This window comes from Ochotona curzoniae, unplaced genomic scaffold (genome assembly GCF_017591425.1).
Source record: "Ochotona curzoniae isolate NIBS_2020 unplaced genomic scaffold, NIBS_Ocur_1.0 scaffold_4701, whole genome shotgun sequence".
In the NCBI taxonomy this organism is placed as follows: Eukaryota; Metazoa; Chordata; class Mammalia; order Lagomorpha; family Ochotonidae; genus Ochotona; species Ochotona curzoniae.
In genome coordinates, this window is record NW_024467122.1 from 8,975,909 (window position 1) to 9,000,399 (window position 24,491).

The window sequence follows — 24,491 nt, forward strand, 5'->3', positions numbered from 1 at the left end:
AGGGTGTAACAGCTGCACACAGCTGTCACATAAACCACTCTCCATTATATGATTCTGGAGGTCCTGCCCACAGATGCCCCAAACATGCCCCAAGGTCCAAAGGGATAAGTCTCTAAAGGGATGGTGTTGTAAAGTTCCTATCTGTGACACCAGCATCCCATGTGGGCACTGATTCCTATTTCCAGCTGCTCCACTTCTGAGCTAGCTCTCAGCTCACAGCCTGGGAAAAGCAGCAAAAGATGGCTTAAATTCTAGGCCCCTGCCACCTGTGTCAGAGTCTTGGATGAAGTTCCTGGCTCCTAGTTCAACCTGGCCAGCCCTGGCTAATGAAATCACTTGGTGAGTAAACCAGAGGATCTTTCTCTCCCTCTCTCTCTCAAAATCAATCCATCTTTTTGAAAGGAAGGATGAATTTCAGGCCCAGGGCAGGCCTCTGGGGAGTCCCAAACCCTAACTCTCAACAGATGCCACAGGGACAGGAGAGGTGGGGAAGTTCTCCAGTATTGTCAGTGCAGCCCTTGCCATGCCCACCTGCCCTCCCACAGTGCATGTCCTAAAAGGAACCACATGAGTGGGCAGGCCTGCAGCCGCTCCCCAAATGCAGCTGCCAATCACACAATCCATCTCACTCGCAGGTACTCTGTCCCGAGTTGCTGTGAGTGGTGACTGAGGGCAGACATGTGAGCACCCTGTCATTTTTTATGTTTCTGTCAATTAGTTTGATGGGTGTTAAACATGTCTTGTGTCACATGTTTCTCATGGTGACTGATGACACGAAGTATTCATGAGAAAACACCAACTTTGAAGCGTGCACGATCCCCTAACCCTTGACCACTAGACTCTTAATTTTGTGGACTTTCAGCTCCTCCACCATGCTTTGCAAAAATCATTCATCATTGTGATTCCCAGCAATGGGGTAATGAAACTTTTGGGCAAGCGTGCAGACTGAGACCTGATGCTTTGGAGGGGAGTGCCTACAAGATCTACTTCAGTCAGACTAATTCAGTAACCCAATTAGCAATCTTGAGATGGGCTGTTAGCATAGAGCATCACTGGCTGCCACACATCAGTCCACACCAAAGCTATGGATGGGGGCCTGTCTGGCAGGGCTAGGTACCAGTACCTGACCGAGTGGTGGAACAGGGGATGGGTCACACTTGGCAGGTCAATACACTAACCAGAATGCGAGAGAACTTGGTCCAGGGGCAGACTCTGGAGGGGGGGAATTGTGGGCTCAACCCTGTGGAAATACAAGTCCCGCTGATTAGCTCACAAGTTGGGGTGGTTTTGGGCTGAGATAGGTATGACAGTGGCACCTGCCATCACTTATGGGTAAATAAATTGATAGCAGTCTGGGCAGGTCAAGGCAGCAGCACCCGAATATGCATCCTAAAACAAGATGTGGGGTGGGCCGAGCTGCAAATGGAAGGAGGAGGACCGAGCAGGGCCAAGCAAACCCCAACCCACAAGGAAGAATAGAAATCATGATGGAGCACATGTCATGCCAAACTAGGCTCTTGTACCGACTGGTCTGCATGAGCCAGGGATACTAGGACACAGCATCAAAGGCAAATGCCAAGACAGGTGGAGGATCTTAGGAAATTGGGTCAGAGCAACCACTGGCACGAGCATAATTTAGGGCTTGGAATAAGCTTGGTTGGGGAGCTATGAGAGTACACCCTAACTGGGTTGGGGTTTCCACAGGAGAGTGCAGGGGCCGGAGTGGGGGCTGCGTTCTGGTCTGGATATGGCTGCAATCTCCCTATGCACAAGTGTGAACTGGGGCTGGGTGCACCTAACTGGGCTAGACTCCAGCACCATCTGGTGCTCTAGAGAACCTGGATAGATGTAGGATGGATTAGGCTGGGTCTCTGTCCCTACTGAGCCATGTGTGAGCAGTGTCTGGGTATAGACAAGCCTTGGCTGGGCTAAAACATCCAACAGTAAGAACTGGAATGGATTGAAGACCAGCAATGAGGGCTGACCCATGGACCCACTAGTATGAGCAATATCTGGCATAGGGAGAGGTTCTGATGGAGGAGCTTGGGAAATTCCTCTGTCAGGACACAGTCCCTGCAGGGGAGCACAAAAACCATGATAGGGAGCAACCCAGACCAGGCCAGAGGAAGATACCCACTGGCATACATTTGGCACAAGTCAGGGGCAGACTGAGGCTGAAACCATTCACAACACCCACTGGTGAATCCGAACACCAGAATAGAGTATGGGTCAGGCCGGGTTCGGTTGCAACACAAACCAGAGCACATTATGGAATGCCAAGGTGGGGTGAGCCACACCAGATGTGGTTGCAGCGCCTGAACAGCACAAGTGAGAACCGGGGGTGGGGGGACAGAACCAGCAAAGGCAATGTGGGCTCCCCTGCTGGAAAACCACTCCCACTGGAGAGTGTGAACTGGGATGGAGGCAGACCAGAACAGGCAGGGCTACAACACCTGTGGGCCTCAGGTGGACTAGATCAGGGAAAGGCTTGGTTGGGCTGACTATTCAGACTGGTGCAAGCATAAATTAGAGTAGATGAGGGTTGGCTGTGCTGTGCTGTAGAATCAGCTAGCAGAGGCTGGCACTGGGGCTAAATCTGTCAAGTTAAACTCCAGAACCACCTAGAGAGTGCACAATCTGGAAGACAGAGTGGCGTAGTAGGGAAATAGTGGGCGCCTCCCTCTTGGGTTACCACTCCCACTGGAGAGCATGAAAACCAGGACAGGGGCAGGGGTGGCTAGACAGAAAGGCACCCACCAGTATATGTGTGGGCTGGATACTAGGGTTGGTTGGGTTGAACTAGGCTTCAATGCCCACTGAGATGTATGAAAGCTAAATGGGATGTGGGACAGACTGAACAAGTCTGTAGTACATACTGGCAAGCATGGGAACCAGGGTAGCGGGCAGGCCTGGTGAGGGTTATGGGGAGTCACCCCAACTAGGCTGCAGCTCCCACTGGTTTGCGTGAGGGCCAAGTATGAAGTGGACAAGATCAGGCTGGAATACAACACCCATTGATTCGCTTGGAAGACAGGTCTGGAAACAGAACTGACTCAGCAATTGGAACCACTACCATAGGCATAAGCTGATTGGGGCAACGGATTGTGCCGGACCCTGTACTGGCAAGCACACACAAGAATCAGGTCTGGGATCACCACCAGACAAAGTTTCTCTGGGGATCCCTCCAACTGAACTGCTGATCTCAGAACCCCAACCATGAAGAGACTATGTCAGCCAGTGGAATCTGAGAGATTTCATTGTGCTTAGAGTGACGAGATTGGCAGCAATTCAGAACTGTTGGACCAGCAAAACTGCATGAGCAGGACCCTCGGAGTATGCCCCATGTCAGGGACCTGGGATGGGTGGGAGTCTGGGTGGGGCTTCTCCCTTTGTTTCTCCCCTGACCCCAGATACAGGAAAAAATATGATGATATTAGTGTGTAAACAATGGTATTACCCACTTTTCTGTAGCCCTTGACCCTTTGTACCCTAACAACTAAGTAAAATTATAAAGAAAAAATCACTCATCATCGAACAGATGAGCACATTTAACCAGGTCGCCACACAGCCTGTAATGTCATGTCACACCACAGATGTTACCTTAGCACTTTCCAGAGTGGCCTCATATACAGGTCAGCGAACCCCCTCTTCCTGTCTCTGGATGTACCAGCTGGTGGGTTCACTAACTCGGAACTCACAGCCAACAGCACTAACACATGCCTGACTGCAGCTTACCTAATGTGTATTTTCTTCACTAGGTGTATGCCCCACCTCCTTCCATTTGGCAACAAGAGTCTTCAGCACTACCCTTAGCGGCAGTTTCATCACCACTGCCACCACCCACAAAAACAACTAAGTCAATAAAGCACAGCCAGGCAAACCTAAGGCTGCCAACAGACCGTGAGAAGCTCACCAGATGAGGGCAGAGCCAAGAGGGCCGACGGGCTCAGCCTCTGCATGACCTCATCCTCCCCTCCCGGCCCATATCCAGAGAGGTGTGACAGGGCCATGAGGACCGATTTCAGGGGTACACGTAGACCGTGGCAAGTTCACAGACACCCCAAGAGCAAGGAGCACCGGGGAGGGCTTTGGCAGACAATGTTCGGTGGCCTCCTGAGCCGGGGCTCCCCACGCTTGTACTTTGTTTCTTTGCTAGGAGAACTCTGACACAGATTCTTGGTGCCACAGGGCAAAATGCTGCTGTTCATCTGCTTGTCTCTTCCCATTTTCCTTCCGTGAAAAAACACGTGTCATTTTGAAAAACTTTTGTTGTAATTTTTACCAAAAAATATCCATGGAGGTATTCTCTGTTCCCCATCCCATTTTCCCATGATATTAGGATTTTTTTTTAAAAAAAAGATATATTCATTTTTATTGAAAAGGCAGATTTACAGAGAGAAAAGATCTTCCATCTGCCCGTTCACTCTCTAAATGACCACAACAGCCAGCTGAGCCGATTTGAAGCCAGGAGCCTGGAGCCTCCTCCAGGTCTTCCATGTGAGTGCAGGGTCCAAAGGCTTTGGGTCATCCTCCACTGCTTTCTCAGGCCATGGGAGTGGGAGCAGCTGCATGGGAAGTGGAGCAGCTGGAACACAAATGGCACCCACAGCGATCTCGGAGCATGCAGGGTAAGGATGAGCCAATCAAGCATTCACACCGGGTACCGTTTTAGGAATCCAACCTCCTCTACCTCTCACACCATTCCCCTGCCCGTAGACATTGTGATCTCATCAGAGTCTGAGCTAAGAGATCCACCTTTTTCAAAAGGCCCCACATCCACACCCCTGCACAGGAGGTTGCAGAGCCCACGCATGTCCTGTGCCACCATTTGGAATAGACTAAGAGCAATGCCCTCCTTGAGCTTACACACCAAGTCTTAGAAGAAGGAACCATCCAATTAAATCCCTTGCACTGTGGCCATCTTGTGTGGCAGAGCAAATTAAGCTATGGGTTGTGACAGCAACATCACATATTGGTGCACCAGCCCTGGCTGTTGCCAACGCAACTCCCTGCTAATGTCCTAGGAACACAGCAGAGGATGGCTCAAGCACTTGAGGCCCTGCAACCCACATGGAAGGCCAGGACAGCTCCTGGTTCCTGACTTAAGCTGGGCCATGGCAACCATTTGGAAAGCCAACCAACCAATAAAAGATTTATTTCTTCTCTCTCACACTCTCTTTCTCTTCCTCCTTCTCTCTGTAGCTCTGCCTTTCATGAGACAGACAAAAAAAAAAAAAAGGACAAAAATTCAACACAGCAATCGCTGGGAAACAGCTCACACTGACAGTCAGCCTGGGAATCTAACCTCAGAGTCATCATACAAAAAGGAGGAGACACCGTTTACACAAGGACATCTGTGCCAGCTGCACATAGGAGAGAAACACCTAACCCTGCAGGCCCAGGGGCAAGGTTTGTGCAAACACACACATTAGACGGGACATGGCCCAAAAGGGCAGTAACAGCCAGGAAACAATAATCATGAAAACTATCTGGCCATCTGGAAAAAATGCTTCTAATCTATCAGAAGGCAAAGGCTGAATGACAAAACTACAACTGTGCTTATGCTGGATGCTGGAGTGTGGACAGGAACTTAGCATCACAGAAACAGCAGTGCACCTGTAAGGCTGTTGGGTGTGGCAGAGAACACTGTGCTGCACGCTCCCTCCCGCTCCTAATCTTAGTGAGCTGTTCATCTCTCGTGCAGTGACCGAAGACACACCACCTCGCATGTTCACGAACACCCGTGAGTACGTGTGCCAAGCTGTAAGCTGAGCAGAAGTGGAGCGACAGATGCCGGCAGTTCACCCCCTACTGAAGTCATCTAAGCACTGCTCCTCGCCGTGAACGTGGCATCCTGCAGGCAGGCCAACTTGGAGTCCTGAGGTTCCTCAGCAACACTCCCCACTGGACCCGATGGTGTTGGGCTGGGGGCACACTTGCAAAGTGACAGTTAAGCACGCAGGTGGCTGACATCACCCTTTCTTCCTCCAGAATCTACCACAGTCTCCACTGGGAGAGGCGGCCTCACAGCTTGGTGGCTCCCCACGCACCTGCTTGAGGCCAAACCTACACTGTCTCCCAGCACGGTCTGGCAGTCCCCCAGGGAGTAAGGGGATTGCTTTTGGGAACCCAGGCTGTGATCACCAATACAGCACCCTCCACATTCCCAGTGCCCAAACTTCACCAAGGACTAGCTTTCAGCATGATCTCCATCTCCACTAACTCTTTCTCTGGTCAAATGTCCCAGCATCCCTCTTGGGAAGGGGGTTCCAGGGCCTGCTGGATGTGGAGACCCTGCCCCCAGGGACCCACGTCTGGGGGGCTCCTCAGAGAGGCACGCAGGCTACACACCAGCTCTGAGCTGGGCACTGCTGCATCCTGTACTTGATGGAATTCATCTGTGAGTGAATGAAAGCAGAAAGCTACAGTCATCAGCCAGCTGCAGCCAGCTCCTCCAGTGTCAGCCTGGAGCACTTGCTTCAAGCACATGCTCTACTTCCGGACAAAAGCTGCCTGCCTTTCCAGGCTGTGCATCCTCTAGGGGGTAGAACTCCTCCTGGAACCCCTTGATCCACCCCCAGTGCTCAGCATGTCCCGACCTTCACCTGCCCTTTTAACAGACACCACCCCGCCTTCTCTCCTGCACCGTCATCCCCTTGAAGGTCATGGGAGCAAAAGCAGCAGAATCTCAGGTCTGGCTCCAAAGATAAACTTCCCCGAACTTGCCATGGATATCCCGTGTTACAATCAGACGTGGTCAGTAACATGCCATTCCCTGTGCTGCTGTCGCTGCTGCTGGGGAACCAGGCCAGGCTGGACCCCAGACACAGGAAAAGTGACAGCAGCTCTGGCCTGAAGCCTGGGACACAGAGCCAGGGGCCTGGGGCCACCTGCCCTGGAGGCAAAGCCTCACCAAGAGCCACCTGCATGACGGCAGTCCCTGAGTGCCCACCGCCCCCCCCCCCCAGCGCAGGGAGAGAGTCCTTGATTGACAACCACATCCCTCCTAGGAAGGCAACTTGTGCTGAACAATCCTCAGAGAGAACGTGTTATCAAAATGAAAGTACCAGGAATCCACGGTCAACGATTTATATTCCAAACACAAATCCTAATTATACATGTATTCTGTAACTCATGAACTCTTTTGAGTAAAACAAACAAAAAAAGAATAATTAAGGCTTTAGCAAATAGGAAGACAGTCCAGGACTCAGTCAGACACAAGTGCCTTGATGTAAGCCCAACACTCGCCTTTTTATACTCTCAGTGGGCTGAGTGCTTATTTTTGAAAGGCAGCTTTTGCAACGTGTTTGTTGAAATGCATGCTTACTTGGCTATCATCAAGAGAAACACACACTTACGTTCACATCCAGTGCTCTCATTAGCATGCAATTCTTCTCCACAATGACTGTCAGATCTACAGATAACAATGTCCCACACTGTTCTCATGGTGGCCCATGAGAACAATTCACCAGGCCAAGGTTCTGCCTTTCAGAGACCCAAGGCCACCATGGAAGGTGCTTGAGCCACTGTCCTCAGTGCTGGGGCAGCCAGACGAGCAACCCTGCCTATGCCCCACCCCCACCTGTGGCATCCCAGGGACACAACCCTGCCCTGGGCAGCTTTAGGGCAGCAGGCTAGAAACCCAGGACATTGGGGTGGGGGGAGCAGGGGCACCCTCTACTACTCCCCCAGCCTTTGATGTCTGGACTGGAGGGTGAGCTCAACGTGGCCACCAGCCTCAGAGCCCATGAGAAATCCCACTTGCAATCTGGAGGGAGGGCAACCAGGTCCCTCCCAGGCCCCTCCCCTTCACAGTCTCAGCTCTGGCATATGCAGGGACAGGCGACACCACAACACTCCACACTCCAAACCCCTATGCCTTCCCACTGCCAGGGGACAGCCCGAGTCCTACCTGTTCTTGGGGCCACTTCGGCCTCTCCTCAGGGGTCCTGCTTTTGTTCTTGAAGCCTCTCTGGGGGTCTCCGGGGTGCTTGGCCTCAGGAGGCAGATTCAGCGACTTGGGCCTTGCCTCGTGCCTGTTGGGGCCGCGGCCGGCCTCGCTGGGCAGACAGGCATCTGTGGAGTCCCCAGGCCCCGGCTCGGGCACGTGCTCAGGGCTGGCCTCCCCGGCGCTGGCAATGCTGGTCATGCTCAGGCTCATCTTGATCTCAGCCACAATCTGGTCGATGTCCTCCTCCTGGTCCTCCAGGTCGCCATCCGCACGCCGCAGGCCACGGTACGGGGAGGCGCCGACGCCCGCATTGCCATTGGCCTCTGCAGGGTAGTAGTCCTGGTAGCCCTCTTGGCTGGGACAGAAGTGGCCGCTGTCCTCCTGGTGGTGGGCATCCAGGACCGAGGGCTCATCCTCGGGGACGGACAGGTGGCCCTCGGGGTAGCCCTGGCTGTCTTCGGCCCCGGAGCCCAGGACATGTGGGCCGGCCGAGTCCGTCCACTCCTCCACCGCCTCTTGGCACTCATCTGTGTCCACAGGCGGGGCACCGTGGGCCAGGTACTCCTCCCCAGCGCAGTCCATACCCTCCAGGTAACTGTCATCCTCAGGGCAGTAGCGGATGTAGTAGGTGACACCCTCCTCCTCTTCTGGGAGGCCCTCATCATAGTCCTCCTCCTCTGAGGTGTTGTTCACATAGTCGGAACTGGAGTCTCCGTCGGGACTGTGGCTGTGGCATTCCTGCTCCTCGGGCTGCAGGGCAGCCACCTCCAGGCTCTTGGGCTCATAGCCCTCCAGGGGTAGCTCAGCATCCTCCACCTCAGGCTCCTGGCCGTGGGGAACAGCAGGGCCAGGCCTGGCCTTGTGGTCCAACATGCTGCTGGCGGTGCTCTGGCACTTCCGGTGGGCCATAGTGGATGCTCACGCGGCCGTCATCTCTTGCAGGCAGTCACTGTAGGGAGCAGGGGTGCAGAAAGCAGAGTTAGAACCACAAGAAGAATGGCCCCCTGCAGCCACATGCAGGCCTGTCCCTAGCCTCAGGCTGTGCATGGAGCCATCTGCACACACCATTACTGCAGCCTGGGCCCTCCCATCCAGCACACTTGCTGGCCAGGAGCAAGGTGAATCGGTGCCACGGAGAACAGTGGTCAGGCGGGTGAGGCCAGCCACTCCTCTGCATTCCTGCCCCTGCCCCTGGAACCCAGGGGCTCCCTCCCATGGGAGGGCACTGAAGTCCAAACAAAGGTGCTGGGGTCAGGCTGTCCCCCTCATGAAGACAAAGGAACAGCTTTCATGCAGAAGACACAAGCAAGCCCCACAAGGGGCAGCCTTAAATCCCCCAGGCAACACCCATGCCCCAAAATACAAGTACAGAAGCAGTCATGGGACACTGCCACCTGCACAATCATCACATGATGATTGAAACCACTACCGCGAGGAAGCAAAGCCAAGAGGACAGGTGCATACGACTTAGGGTTTCTCTTGCAGTCCAAGAGGGAGGTGGTATTAGGATGCAGGAGGGCTGGAGGAAGAGGGACCAGAGAAGGACACCTGCCATTCCCTTGGGGACAAGAAGGGCCCAGGCAGGACGAGGCACAGCAGCCACTGGGAAGCTGGCTTAGTGATCTGCTTCTCCAGCTGCATGGTTACATGAGGGTTTGCTGCATTCTTTAACTCAGACCTTCACCTTACACATGATTTTGTTGTTGTTGTTGTTGTTGTTGTTGTTGTTGTGTTTATTCCTAAGCCTTATTCTAGAAGCCTGGTTAAGAAATAAGAGCCTGTACTCTTACAAAAATGGTCATTTTAGCTCATATCTATTTTACTGATTTTTTAAAATTAGCATTAAAAGGCATGAGTGCTTAACAGTAGAAGAAAGAACAAGAAAGTAGCTCAGCGAGTTTTGAGGTGGTGGCAGGTGCAGGGCTGGATGGGATGACCCTGCAGTGGTCCAGATGCCTGGCCCACCCCACTGTGCATCCTCTGCCTTCTGTCCTCTCCTCAGGGAGCTTAGAAACCAGAACGTTTTTCATTCTGTGTCCCGCAGGGCACCCAGCACAGCCCCAATTACAATCACACCACTCTGGATATCCCCAGAAGAACCATGACAGGGACAATTACTCCATACAGACCAGGCAGGTGGGGTGACTGACAGAGCCACCAGCTCCCAATGTGTGAATTCACCCATCTGCATAACCAGGGCTGCTCCTTGCTGGCAGCTCTGGAGTGCTGACTCACTGCACTTGCCCACAGCAGCCCGCAACTTCACCTGTCCCACCCAGGAAAGACCCCACAGGGTCTGAACGAGCCCCACAGTCACCGCCCAAAACCCTGAAACTGGCAGCACAATTCCCAAGGCCTTTTCCCAGCTCCAAGTTATGCCTAGTTACTCCCAAATTTTAGATCCTTCCAAGTTGTTCTCATGTTTACTCTTCCAAATGTAGTTAAGAATCCCAGGTTTCTCCAGCGTCCCCCTGTGCTGGTTGCTGGGACACATTGCGAGACTTCACACTTAGAACCTTTACCCATGTTCACCCAAGGAATCTCTCCCATTCGAGCCTTCCAGGTCCCCCTCTACAAAGCTGCTGACAACTCATCTTACATACGTTATTCTCTAGCTGTTCTCAATGGACTTCTGAAATGAGGGCTTGTCCTAAACTTCATGGAGAATGCAATTAAAAGATCAGTTTTGTGAATACAAAAATTATGAAAATACATATTATGAAAAACTGTATAACTTTAAAAATCATGTGCAGCATGATTTTTATTATTTAACCTCATTCTTCCATGAACTTCCTAAAGTGCCCTCATGTTTACCTGTTATTGTTGGAATATAAAAATATAGAGACCAGCATTGTGGCACAACACGCAGAGCTGCTGCCAGCAATGCTGGTATCCCAAATGGGTGCCAGTTCGTATTCTTGCTATTCTACTTGCTATCCAGCTCCCTAATAACGACCTGGGAAAATGGTGGAGAATAGTCCAAATATCTGGGTGCTTGCCATCCATTTAAGAGACCCAGATGAAGCTTCCGGCTCCTGGCACTAATCTGGCACAGCCCTGGCCATCGTGGCCATCTGGGAAGTGAACCTGGGGATGGGAGATACATAACTCTCTTTAAAATAAATAAACACATCTTTTGATGGAGACAAAGGGGAAAAGTATATTGATCTTGTGAAATCACACCTTATGGAGTTACTCTTACATCAAGTGGCTTGTAGTTGATAAAGTTGCTTTTCTAGATGAACAATACTCACGACTCCTTCTCCTTGGGGCCTGTGGTCACCAGGGTCTGACTGCCCGCCGCCCTCAGTAGCAGGAACGAGGCTACTGCTAAGACTCACCCTGGACTCGGGCATCCCTGTATTAGAACTGCTTCTACTCTACCTGGGCTGGCCCAAGAGAAAACAAATGAAACATCCAAGAATTCAAGAATCACCAAAATGTACTTTATGGCAGACGGCACAAGGGGTACAAAACTGGCCATCATGTGTCACACACCCCAACACAGTCAGAAGAGAAGACGCAAACACAGTCACCATCAAGGAATCATGAAATCGTGACATGAGGCGCGTGCTAATGACCCAATACATGCCTGAACCATATATCACCTTGCACCTCATAAATGCATACAAAGATTATGGGTCAATTTTCAAAAAGAAAACCTGTGGAGTCCCAACAAACAGAATCTAGAAATAATGGTGTAATCGCATGCCAGGAAAAAAAAAAACATGAGGAACACAATATCAGAATGTCAAGTAAAGACAGGATTGCTAAGGCTGGGTTCAGTTGGGCACTGTTAATGATGCTGGTTTTTAAACATTTTCACCATTAAATGTAATGCTGGCCACGGGAAGAAGAGCTCTCTTCTGGACTTGTTATCACAGACCTTCTGATCTGGCTCTCTCCCACTGTGGATACAAAAAGTAAGGAGCCACAGTGGCTACCAGGAAGAGGCCACTTCTTCAAAAACCCTGCAGAATTTTATTTAGCCTGCTGGGCACTAGCGGTATAACAGAAGGTGCCGCCCCATCACAGGGCAGGACTGAAGCTCCTGGTATAAATCAGGCCTCCTTTTACTGGGAGGCCCTGGGCAAGATATTTAATAGAAGCATGGCCTCATCTTCTTGGGAAACGGAGAACGACAGTACCTGCCTATAGGCCTTGAAGTGGGTTAGACACTGGGACTTCAAAAAGTTCTTGGAAAAATGCAATTAAAAGATAAGTTCATTTTGGAGGAAAAATGTTTGAAGTTCATGCATACAAAAAGTCTTTTAAAACACCATACAGTGAAAAAAAAACACAACTATATAGAGGTTTGAAACACTTTGTGCATCAGAATAAATTTTCCTTTTAATTCCATTTCTCCATGAATTTTTGGGAAAGGATCCCCGGTAAAAGAGTAACCAAGATAAGCCAAAAGTTAAAGAGAATTTTAAATTAAAATGGTTAAAGAGGAAAAAAGCCTGATTTGAACTGTGCCTTACACAGACAGCTTGTGGGTAAGAGCGGCTGGCTACAGCCAAGTGCCACTGACCATGGCCATGCTGGGCACATGAGCAATTGGATGTGGGTACGTTGCAGTGGACTTCAGAAAGGGGTAAGGTTCCAACAGACAGGCAGGAGTGGGTCTTCCAGTGTAGTTAGTGGGGTCTCTTCTGTTGGTGAGCACAAGACCCATCTGGAGAGTATGCAGGTTTCATGGTCCGAGGAGGGGACCAAGGGCCAGGTCTGGAGCTGTAGGTGGTTTTGAAGTTAGAGGCCCTGAGACTGCACTCAACTGCCCTGTCCTTTCCAGATACTGACAAGTCTCTAGTAACTTCCTGTCACCTACAGGATAAATCCAACTTCACCCCAAGACATACAAGGCCTTTCCCTCGGGCTCAGGACCACCATGCATGGGATGTGGTGTGGGGGGTCAGGGGAGGGGCCAGAACTCAGTTCTCATCAAGTTCTCAAAGGTCCAGCCCCTGAGTCACCTGCACTGTGGCCAGTAGGGCAAAACTGAGCGACTTGGTAGGACAGAGCTATCCAGTGGACAGCAGAGAGTTTCTGAACCACGGAGCTTAGGGGTGTGGCCAGGGAGAGGTGAGAAGGTGGAATGAAATGGTTCTTCTTTTAAATAAATCATTCTTTCATTGGATCTGCAATGTTAGCTATGGTTGGTAAGTGGCTCCCCAAAGTTCATGGGCTGAAACTTTAACTTCCTGAAGTTATATGTCAGTGGGAACCCCAGAATGAAGAATGGGGAACCCAGGATGGCATTAGAGGCTATACAGGGAGAGGAAGAGAGGCCCCACACGGGCACACTGGCTGTATCCCACTATGCAATATCTTCTGTCACATTACAATGCAGGAAGGAGGTCCGTCATCAGACGGCAGTGCTGGGCTCCAATTTGCCAGCTTCCAGCAGCCAAAGCCAAAGAAAGAACCCTTTTGTATAAGCCCACTCTGCATTCATTCACACAACAGAACATGAATTCTGTCACTATCCATACACTACGGCAAGACACGGATGCCTGGACTTTGGCGTGGAAGCCCTGGGCAGCCCAGGGACAGAGGGGGCCTTTTTTTGCATCTCATCTCACCAGCAACTTTCTCAGGAAGGCCTTTGGCACATAGCTGCCAAGCCCCGGCTTCCCAGATTGCCAGGTTCTGAGAACTCCTGGGTGGGACGATGCCCCGTGACTGCAAACACACTCCCCATCTTGGGTCCCAGCTGTCCCGTGGGAGGGTGTGAAGAGCCACAGACATGACTCATCCAGCAGCACATGGCTTGTTGAGCTGAGTCTTGTGCTCAGAAGGCAGCAACTTCTGAAGGCAGGCCGTTTCCTGGCCATGACGCTTGCGATCTGTTTTGTGGTGCATTTTTTAGAGGAATTAGATGGGAACACCCACCCACTTGTCACGTGCCAGCCACAGACTGCCACCGTAGGAGTGGCAGTCTCTTTCCTCTGGTTTTTCTTCCTGTGCATCTCCTATACTTAGCTGAGAACTCCCTGAAGACACAGCTCCTTGTTATTCTCTTTCAGCATAACACAAGGGGCAGCAGAAACTCCCCACCAGGGTATCTGGAAGGCGGCTCTGGGCTATTCCCTGGCTGAATGATAATCTGAGAACTGTAGACTGAAGTTCTGAATTCCCCACCCTGCCCAGCCTCCAATATGACGATGTCAGAGAGCAGAGATTCTGGGAGATGAGTAGGACATATGGGTGGCATGCTCACGAATGAGATGAAGGCCCTCACACAAGAGGGCCCGCTGTTGGGCCTGACGCGGTAGCCTCACGGCTAAAGTCCTCGCCTTGCACGCACCAGGATCCCAGTTCTAATCCCGGTGGCTCCACTAACCATCCAGCTCCCTGCTTGTGGCCTGGGAACACAGCTGAGGATAGCCCAAAGCCTTGGGACCCCGTACCCATGTGGGAAGCCCAGAAGAGGCTCCGAGCTCCTGGCTTCAGATCAGCACAGCTCCAGCCGTTGCGGCCACTTGGGGAATGATTGAACAGACGGAAGATCCTCCTCTCTCTCTCCTCTCTGTATATCTGACTTTCCAATTTAAAAAAAAAGTAGCTAAATCTTTTTTTTTTTTTTAAAAAAAAGAGGGCCCACTGTCATTCCACAAGGGCACTCCTCTTTTCCCAGAGCCACCCCAGGTGCATCTACATCCCACTGCAGACACGCACCTGCCCTCCTGCCCATGACACAGCAAAAGGAATCATCCACAAACCAGGAAGTGCCAGAGGGGTTGGGGGAGTAAGTTAGCTGATACCTCAACATTGAACTTCTCAACCTACAGAGCTGCGACAAAACAATATGTGCTATTTGTGCCACTCGGTCTATGGCATTTTTGCGACAGTAACCGGGGCTAAGACACCAACTATCCTCCTACTGAATAAGTGTGTGGGTTCTGTTCATGTCTGCCATGGCGCTGCACAGCTTTCCTAAGGAAACACCATGAGCATTTCTCTCATTTCCAAGGCCTCCCTCCTTTAAGACCCTTTAAAACCCCAAAGTACAAGTTCTCAGATGAGCCCAGGCAGAGTGTGGCCAGGAGAGAGTTAACCAGCCCAATGGGTAGGGACCCCAGGAGCTCTGCCTGGCCCGGCAGGTGCGCAGACATATTGAGGCCCTTTGACTCTGATTAATCACATTAAAGCTAAATCCTTCACGGTGAACCATCTGGGAAGCAATTTGGATGTACAGGAGAAGCACAATTACCTGCTACATGTGCAGGAAAATGAGGCCCTGCGTCCAGACGCAATCGATTCTACAAGAGCACGGACATCAACAGCAAATGCAGAGTCTGACACTGCTCCCCATTTGCCTCCTGAACACATGCTAATGAGATGTGGGAAATAAAGGCCGACTGTCAACAGTGGAGAGTTCCGGGTCCTTCCTCTAAGTCGTGCTCTTCCCTGGCATGGGTAAACAGCATGCAACGGCTCTTAGAACAACTGGGATGTGGCAGACAAAGATGGATGGTAGCTATTCACTGCCACAATACTGGCCAAGCAGAACCGTGTTACATGAAACACGGACACAGCCCAGTCTCTGCCGACACCAATCTTGTTGTGCCTCACATGTTATAATGATAACGTCCTTTTGTTCCTTGCAAATACAGCATTGTCACTCTTGAGGACACGCTGTTTGCACTGAAGCAGTCGGGGAGTGTGCGTGTTAATCAGTTCAGCCGTTCCAGACAGCAGTCACGGAGTGAGCATTTTCTTTGAAATGATGGGCAGCCACGAGTTCTGAAGGGTGGCGAACACCATTAATCTTCTGCCAGCCAGGCTGACAGGCAATCCTGCTGAGCAAGACCCTCTAACCTGGCTTAGGGTTACGGAGGGGTGTACATCTTCGGAAAAATGACATGCAAATGGACAAAAACACAGGCCACACATTAACCTTTCAAGAACAGAATCCTAATTAAATTGATGCAACTGAAGTAAGAGTTGCTCACAGAAAATGCATTGTTATGATTTGTTTATCCAAAACTAAAGTAAAAGGTAAAATAAATAGATGAAAATAGTCCAACTGTTGCTTTTATATCACAGGATAGAGTGTACCTGTGCAGCCACGGCGGCCACATCTGGCAGATGACACACCAGCGCTGGAAAGCACGCAGGTCTCCGCATCCTTAGAAAGAAGGCTTGGGGTGGGGGTTGGAGGTTTGGACAAACACAAGGACTCTCCTCATACTGGACAGCTGCCCCACCACATCCTCATCTAGAATGAGCAAAATGGATGAACTGGCCTTTACACACAATGAAAACCTGCATTAGCCCTTGGTCATCAATAGCTCGTGTCCAAGAGCTAGGCTTTTCCATGCCCCACCCTGCTGACTATACTTTCAGTTAGCAAGGCTAACCCCTCTACAGCATAGCAACAGGATCAACCAGCTGTATGTCTGAGTGGGCATCTTACTGGTTGCTCTAAAGAAAAGAAGTGAAATGTCTCAAGGACTTTTGAAAGCAGCCACAGCTACTGAAGTCAACCTCTGTGGAACGTGTTAGTTCTTGCAGCCCCACAGCAAGGACCCAGGGACCCAATAAGGGGGAACTAAACACCACCAGCCATTGCCACTGTGGACTTCTTTCTTGATATGCCTGTGCAGGATGCACAGCTCCCACACCCACCAAGACTCATGCTCAGAGGTTCACTGCTAAATATGCCCTTCTCCAGATTCAGCCATGGGGACAAAGAGGAACTACCACCCCCCCAGGCAGGCAGCCACAAGACAAGAGCAGTAAAGCATTTTGTTGCTGGTGGTGCTGCTGTTCTCTGGCCACTTGCAAGCTTGTGCCTCACAGGAAACAGCAGACTGGGCAGGCTGGCTGTTGCCACTGTGTGGCCCCTGGGGGCTTACCGTGGGTCTGTAGTTGGGTTTTCATTGCAGTGCTGTTGGGGGGGTGAGGGCAAATCTTTGAAGGGGGGGGGCTGGTGGGCAGTGACAAGGCCACCCAGGGCACTGTCTTCAGGACCCTGGCCAGTTCCTGCTGGAGTACAGTGTTGTTACAATGGAACAAATCTCACCCCTCCTGACTGGCTGGTGCCCTGCCTTTACCAAGCAGTCAGTCCCCACTTCCCTCTAAACATATACCCCTTGGTGCTCTGCCTCCACCAAGTAGTTAGTTCTCCCAACCCCAAACTCACTCACACACACACACACACACTACCACCACCACCACCCCACCCACGCAAGTCATCACCCCCGAGGTCAATAGAACTCTGGGCTTTCAGACTCCAAACACTGAGCCGACATAAATGTCTTCTCTTCGTTAACTCTCCAGCCCCAGGCATCTGATACAGCAACAAGAAACAGATGCACACAGGGATGAACCAGGACTCATCACACATTCCCCTGAATCCTCCATGCCCAGATGCGAGCTTATATGAAGACACAGTTGTTAAAGATGCACTGCGCTAAGATCAGATCATCTGAGCGGGTCCTGATATGACAAGGGTCTTTACAGAAAGGGGACTTGGGGACACAGATGCAAAAAAGGAGTATCTCCAATGAAGACGAAAGCAGGGATCTAGACGCAAGGGAACCCCACAACTTGCCAGCAGGCCCTGTGGAAGCTTAGAGGCCTGGAACAAAGGCCCTTGGACAACTCCAGCACACTGAGGCTGCTCCGAGGGCTCAACGATGGTCACATGAGGGACTCAGACCCCCTCCCAGGATGACCTGTGCTCATCACAGGGAGGAGTTTCCGCGTTCACCCTCTGGGGACCGTTCCTGCAATGGGCCCCAGATTTGTTCACTGTTTCCCACATTCCAGCTCCCTTGCCTTTCCACGGAAATGGTCAAATCTGTCGGTATACATTTTAAAAATAGACATGCACGTCCAAAATCAAGGGCCTGGGCTCAGTTCCCTGCAGTAGCTCTGGACTCCAGCTTCCTGCAAGGCAGGCCCTGGAAGGGAATGCTCATGGTTCAAGTTAACAGACTGCTGCCACCATGGGGGAGACCTAGATTGTGTCCCCACTCCTTGCTGACAGACCTTGCCAACACTGCCTTAGGTACATGTATTTTTTAAATTGAGGGGTTATTGTAAATGTCATAGTTTCAGATCTGTTGACTGATCTACCACAGAAAGGTAACTGACGGCTGAACACTGACCTTGCTGATGTCGCTCACGAGTTCCTAGAGCTCTTTGTGGGGCCACATGAGTTCCACAGCGGACAATGCAGTCTGCAAACAGGGCTGCTTTGATTTATGCCTTTCACTGCTTCTGGCCCGGGCTTCCTGAACAGCGTGACACAGCAGTGATGGCAGCCCTGACCCTGGTTTTGTTCCTGACCCTGGGAGGGAAGCAGTCTCTCTCTGGAAAAGCACATTTCAGGTTCAGGAAGCTCCCTCCTCATCCTGTCTGCGAAGAGCTGCATTTTGCTCTATCGTCAACAGGTGCTGAATTGCAGCAAACGCATCTTCCACTCCTACGGAGACATTCAAGTGCTTTTCCCTCTCTGGCTAACATGTGGGATTCACTGATTCATTTCAGATTCTGAAACTGCTTTGTTTTCCTGCGATAACCCTACTTGGTCATGATGCATTGCCTTTTCATACTGCCAGATTTACTGTCAGGGCTGTTTTTTTTTCACTACTATGTTCATAAAGGATAATGGTCTGTAATTTTCTTTATTAGTAATATTGCTCATGCGGGTAACACTGGCATTACAAAGTGAATTCCGAAGTAGTCCTGATGTTTCTATTTCTGAAAGTTATTATTGAAAACTGGTGTTATTTCTACATTGAACGTTGGGTAGAATTTTCTCAGTGAGACCATTTGGCCTCTATTTTTCTATGAATGGTTTTTTGCACAACAAATTCAGCATCTTTAATGGGAAAAGTCAGGGTTCCTCTTCAATCAGTGGTGGTCATTCATTCCTTAAAACAGATTAGTTCTTTTAAAAATACAAGCTCCCACTTAGCTAAGCTTTCCTCATCTATAAACATGAGAACTTAATAAACTTCTCTTAATCACTATTTCAGAGGGATCACATGTTTTGTTATGTAACAATCCGAATTCCATTTTATTTGAAACCATTTCTCTTGGAACTTCTTTGCCCTACAGATGATTTAGAAATGTATAGCTTAGGAATTAATCTTGTACCAGCATGATGACTCAGCAAGCTAATCCTCTGACCTGGGGTGCCAGCATCCCATACGGGTGCAGGTTAATGTCTTGCTGCTGTACTCTCAATCTTGCTCCCTACTCAACCTTGCTACCTGGGAAAGCAGTAGTGGACAGCCCAGTCCTTGGTACCTTGCACCCACATGGGAGACCTGGAAGAATCTCCTGGCTTCTGAATTCAGATCAGATCCAGTTTGGCTTTGGTGGCCATTTGGGGAGTGAATCAGCAGATAAAAGGCTTTTTCTCTCCCCTTCTCTTTCTGTAAAAAATCTGTCTTCAAAATAAAAATAATTTTTTAAAAAAATAAATATAGTTTAATTTATAAATGACAACTTTTTCAACATCTTCTTAAAATGTTTAATTTTTATTTGGAATACAGGGAGATAAACACAGAGAGATTCATCCCTCAAATGCCCGTAACAGCTGGGGATCCAGTAGCCAAGGACTGGCTCAGGACTTCCCGTGGCTTGCAGGGACTGGTGACCTGCTGCCTCCCAGGATGTGCACTTGGAAGCACAGGAATTGGGAGCAGAGCTGAGATGCCAATTTAGATCCTCTGACACAAGATGCAGGTAACATTCTTAACCACTGTGCCAAATAGCTGTTCCAATCTGGTTAATCCTTACTCATTAGAAGAGGATATCCAAGATGCATTCTAATTAAAAACAGTGATAAAATGTGATGTTAGTAAATATACATCTACACATACTCGAGCTATTCTGTTTTCTTTTTATTAAACTACCCACTGTGATAACAGCTCTCTCTCCAATGCACAAGAACAACATTAACTCTACGTTAATCTTGGATAAACAACAGCTACAGATCTCTCCCCTGCATTTCTTCTAACCATAAGATCAGCCCCCAATCTCAGTGCAGTACTTTTTATGCCATTTACATTTAACAGTTTTCTTAACAGGGTTGCATTCGGATCTATCCCTTTACTATCTTTCCTTATTTTTCTCTTGTCATTCTTTCCCCCTTTCCTGCCTACTCAAAGGTGTTTGATATTGCAAGTGTTTTTATTTATTTTCCTTTTACTTCATTTCTTTGTATTTTGAGAGACAGTGAGCCTTCATCTTCTAGTCTACTCTTCAAATGGTTATAAAAGCCAGGACAGGGTTGGGCTGAAGCCAGTGGGTGGGAAGTTAATGGTGCTTCCAGGGTCCACTGTGAGAGGAAGCTGGAAGCCAGAACCTGCAACCAAACCCAGGCTCTCAAATACAAAACACTGGTATCTTAAAGATGCTCTAATTCCTGCCACTATTTCCTCATGAATGTTTTGTGTCTAGATTATAATATATATACCCAGATGGTCTATCCTGAACCACCTGGGTCCATTTATCCACACCATTTATGCTAAAATTGTTACATATATTATTATATCCACATACATTCAAGCACATGCATTCCAGCAAATGTCATGTTTACTTAAAATGCATATATTTCAAAGACTTCAGTGATAAAAAAAAAACCCAGTGTGTTACATATTCACTAAGCTATTCCACTATTTGTTTCTCTTTCTCTATTCCTGAAGCCCCTACTCCCTTTCATACCATCTCCCTTCACTATGAAGTACTTCCTTCGCCAATTTAATTCTAGCCACAAATGCTTTCAGCTTCCCTTCATTTAAGATGCAACTAACTTCCATCCTAACCAACACCATGTATTTTCCATAGATCTCTGTATAGATTGTGAAATGCACGGTAAATTAAAACCTACTTGTTTTTATTTTTCTGCAATTCATCCAATACATGAAGTGCCAATCACACTAACATCACCAGCCTTTTCCTCTGCTGGAAAGGTTGTATCATGAGGAAAACTGCTGGTCTCTAGCAGCCCTGGGGCCCCGAGTCCCAAACGCAGATGAGATCAATCTGCTGAGTTCTTCAAGTGCCAGGTCCTGGATCATGTCCTAGTGCTGAGAGGTCAGAACACCTAGCAGGGACTCTGACATTCATATTTTGAACTCACTGGCTGAGTCCCATGTACCCATACAGCCAAAGCTGGGAGGCACTGACTTGAATGTAAATGAAAACAGGAAGTGGCAGGGCCCTTGACAGCAATCACTCTTGTCCCTTAGGGCTTACAATTTCCTGGTGGAAAGTTCTGGGCCAGGAGCATAGGAGGGAATTGAGTAGTCATGGGGCTTCATGTTGTTCAAAGTTTGTTAGGGCAGCCTCTCCTCCATTGCCTGCACTTAGAACCCAGATGCCATTTTTTAAATCACACATACCCTTGCAGTCCTGTCTGATGTCGAACTCTTAGGGTAATCCTCTTCCACATGGGCCTTAGGAAAGCAATGTAATTGCTAGGCAGCAGCGCCAACACACATACACACACACACACACAGAGAGAGAGAGAGAGAGAGAGAGAGAGAGAAAGCCAGAGTGAGCTCTGCTTCCCAGTATACCTTGACATGCAGCTGTAGTGATGGAATAAAAGAAGGGTGGCTTCAGTACACCAAAGTCCTTGCAATTACTGATTAGGAAGGCAGACCGAATCAGACTGAAGAAGGAAACCACAGCTTGAAGCTGGAATAGAAGAGTCTTCCAGGAGAATTAAGAGAGTGCAGTGTGGACTTGGGGTGGAAGATCTCAGGTCAAAAGGGGCTAGGAGTAACCAGGGGTTAACTGAGGGAGAACCAAGGCCAGATCAGCTGTGTGAGTCAGCCCTGCCCATGTCCCCACCTCCAGGGCCAGGCAGCCATTCGGCATGGAGGCTTAATCAGTAAGTAATAAAGAGGAGTGGGGAGAATCAATATTGATTGAGAGGCAACTGCAAACACCATGGTGAACTCAGGTCAGCAAGGATGAAAGAAGATCCTAAGAACTTCAAGAAGTGGAGTAGGGATCGCGCTAGGATGCAAGAGTCATTAGATTGACCTCAGATTTTCCATCAGCAACACTGATTGCCGGAAGACAGTGGAAAATGTTGCCTGTGTTCAAAGGAAGAGACTCAATGAGAACTTGTATCCCTCCAACCAAAATTTCAGCCCCAGGAGAGGGCAATGTGTAGACATCTTCAGCCATGCAGTAGAAAAAGAATTTATGAAAAATGTGCCATTGCAAAAAGGGAAACCAAGAGGACAGGGGCCAGCGCTGTGGCATACTGGGTAAAGCAGCCCACCGGCAGTCCTGGCTGCTCCACCTGAGATTCTGTTCTTGATAATGCCCCTGGGAAAGCAGAAGAGGATGCACTCACGTGTACTCACTCAGCCAGGGAACTACTGGTTCCTGGCTATGGTTGGTCCAGCTCTGGCCACTGCAGCCATGTGGGTAGTAAATCAGCATATGAAAGGTTCTCTCTGTCTCTCACTCTCTGCCTTTCAGATAAACAAACCTTAAAAAAAAAAAAAGAGGAATAGCAGTGAAAAGGACTGGAAAAACAGTACTGGCCTTAGATAACAATAGGTTACATAATATTTTAATGATACGTCTCAGAATGTAAATTACTGATTATATCAGCTGGAGAAGAGGCAGCCAAAATCAGCAGAGGGAATGAAGAATGTGCAAATATTTTCTTTTGTAAAGGAGGAGGGCACATTCATTAATTCTGGATGTCAATACAAAAAAAAATTATCTTTGACTTCTTTCATTAAGAAGAATGGAATGTATAATTTCTAGACAATTAGGAAAAATGAATAAAACACTGAAAAATTTAATAGTCCACTCAGCAGAAGATAGAAAAGAAATGAAAGCGAAGCAACCAAATGGCCAAAGCAGGGCTGGCATCACGGTACAGACGCAGCAGTGCTGGCTTCTGTCCTTTCTGCCCTGCTTCTGATCCACTCTAACTACTGTGCTTGGGTAAGTAGTGGAAGATGACCCCAGGGCTGGAGGCTGCCCCCCAGCGGAGTTTCTAGCTGCTAGAATCAGCCTGGTCTGGCCCTGGGGCATTTGGGGAGAGAACCAGTAGAAGGAAAATCTCACTCCCTCGCTCCCTCTCACTCTTTCAAATAAATAATAGACCTGAGAGAGAGACCTGTTGTTCCAGTCACCAGACTGTAATCTCGGCCTACCAGACTACCACAGCACTTTTCAGACTTTCTCTTAGCCCATCTGCTGAACAAAACTTTCAAAATCCTCTAGAAATACAACAGTGAACAGTTTTATCTCTGGCCTCACTCCACCTAAAGAAAAATTACATGAAGACTGCTAAAATTCAAAGTATGGGAAAATCATGAAAAGTAGAGAGAGTTGTGTGATTATAATGAGACGTAATAAATGTAGATGGCAAAGTGTATGATGAGACAAAAAAAAATTCTTGTTAACAAAAGGAGGAATCTACAGAGAGCCCTGTTCAGGCTTGTCCACTCCACGACTTTCAAGATATAAGTAAATAAAATAATGGTAACAAAAGATGACATTAAGAGCCATTGCTCTTTTAACTGAAAAGACTTAACAGAAATTAAATTAGCTAGAAAAATACAAATTTAAATAAAAATAAGATTTACTTAGAAATTTCCACCCAACAGAGAAAGCTGATGTGCGCGCACACACACACACACACACACACACACACACACACACACACACACACACATTTTGCATTCTATAAAGGAGAACTTGTACTGGCTACGTTCACCGAATAAAACACAAGAAAATTAGAAATGAATGATGAAAGGTTATGTCAGTTATTGACTGCCTCCCAGTTCTAGACATGCCCTTTAATACTGCTCACTTCAAGTGGGCACAGTGGGAAGCTTTCTTGGTAGGAGGTACAGGAGGGGTGCTGGGGGGAACAAGGGGTCTCCTGCAAATTCAGGCTCAGAACCCAGTGATTCTGCAACGCCCAGCTCCATGTGGGCCTCCCTCAACACACCCCACGTGGCCCGAAGGGGTCAGACCAGGGACTGATCATTGTTCCTTCTGTGTGCTCTGTGTCTGGGCTGTACCTCCACTACAGGCCCACATCAACAGGTGCCACTCACTGTCTGAATCCAGGTGGTAACCTTATCGATACAACAGCAACTCCCAACCAGCTCCTGCCAGCCTCCTCCATCAGACTTCCCTGCTCCTAGGGATTCAACCATAACTTCCCCCAATGAAGTCTGAACTTGATTTACGCCTTTGAGTACCCTTGGTCAGTTCTAAAACATCATACAGATTTCCCTGTATCCCCTAATTTCTCTGAGTATAGTTAATAATCTTCTATACTAAACTCTCCCTGTTTAACCTACAGTGTCATTTCTATCTCCTGACCGGATCTAGACTGCTGCAAAACTAGAACTTGGAGAATTCCTTTGAGATAAACACCCTAAAATGGGAGCTTCGGAGGTTGGTTTGGCCAGACTCTTTGGATTGTACCATGCTGATATTCCTGCCAATGAGAGGTGGAAAGTTAGCAGACCATGGCATGCGGTGGCATCTTAATTAGGCTGCCAACTGCAGTTGACTGAGTTGA

At 49.0% G+C, this 24,491-nt stretch overlaps 1 protein-coding gene across 2 annotated transcripts in view; it reads right to left on the reverse strand.

The window, feature by feature from the left end:
• APBA2 (amyloid beta precursor protein binding family A member 2) overlaps nucleotides 1-24,491 on the reverse strand; it is a 106,295-nt gene that overhangs the window by 49,337 nt on the left and 32,467 nt on the right. The window contains exon 2 of one of the 2 annotated variants that reach the window (XM_040968868.1): nucleotides 7,913-8,900. In XM_040968868.1, coding sequence (XP_040824802.1) covers nucleotides 7,913-8,860 — 948 coding nt within the window. In that variant the 5' untranslated portion in view covers nucleotides 8,861-8,900. Of the gene's footprint in view, nucleotides 1-7,912; nucleotides 8,903-24,491 lie in introns of those variants that run through there. The other variant, XM_040968870.1, reaches the window with a different exon arrangement.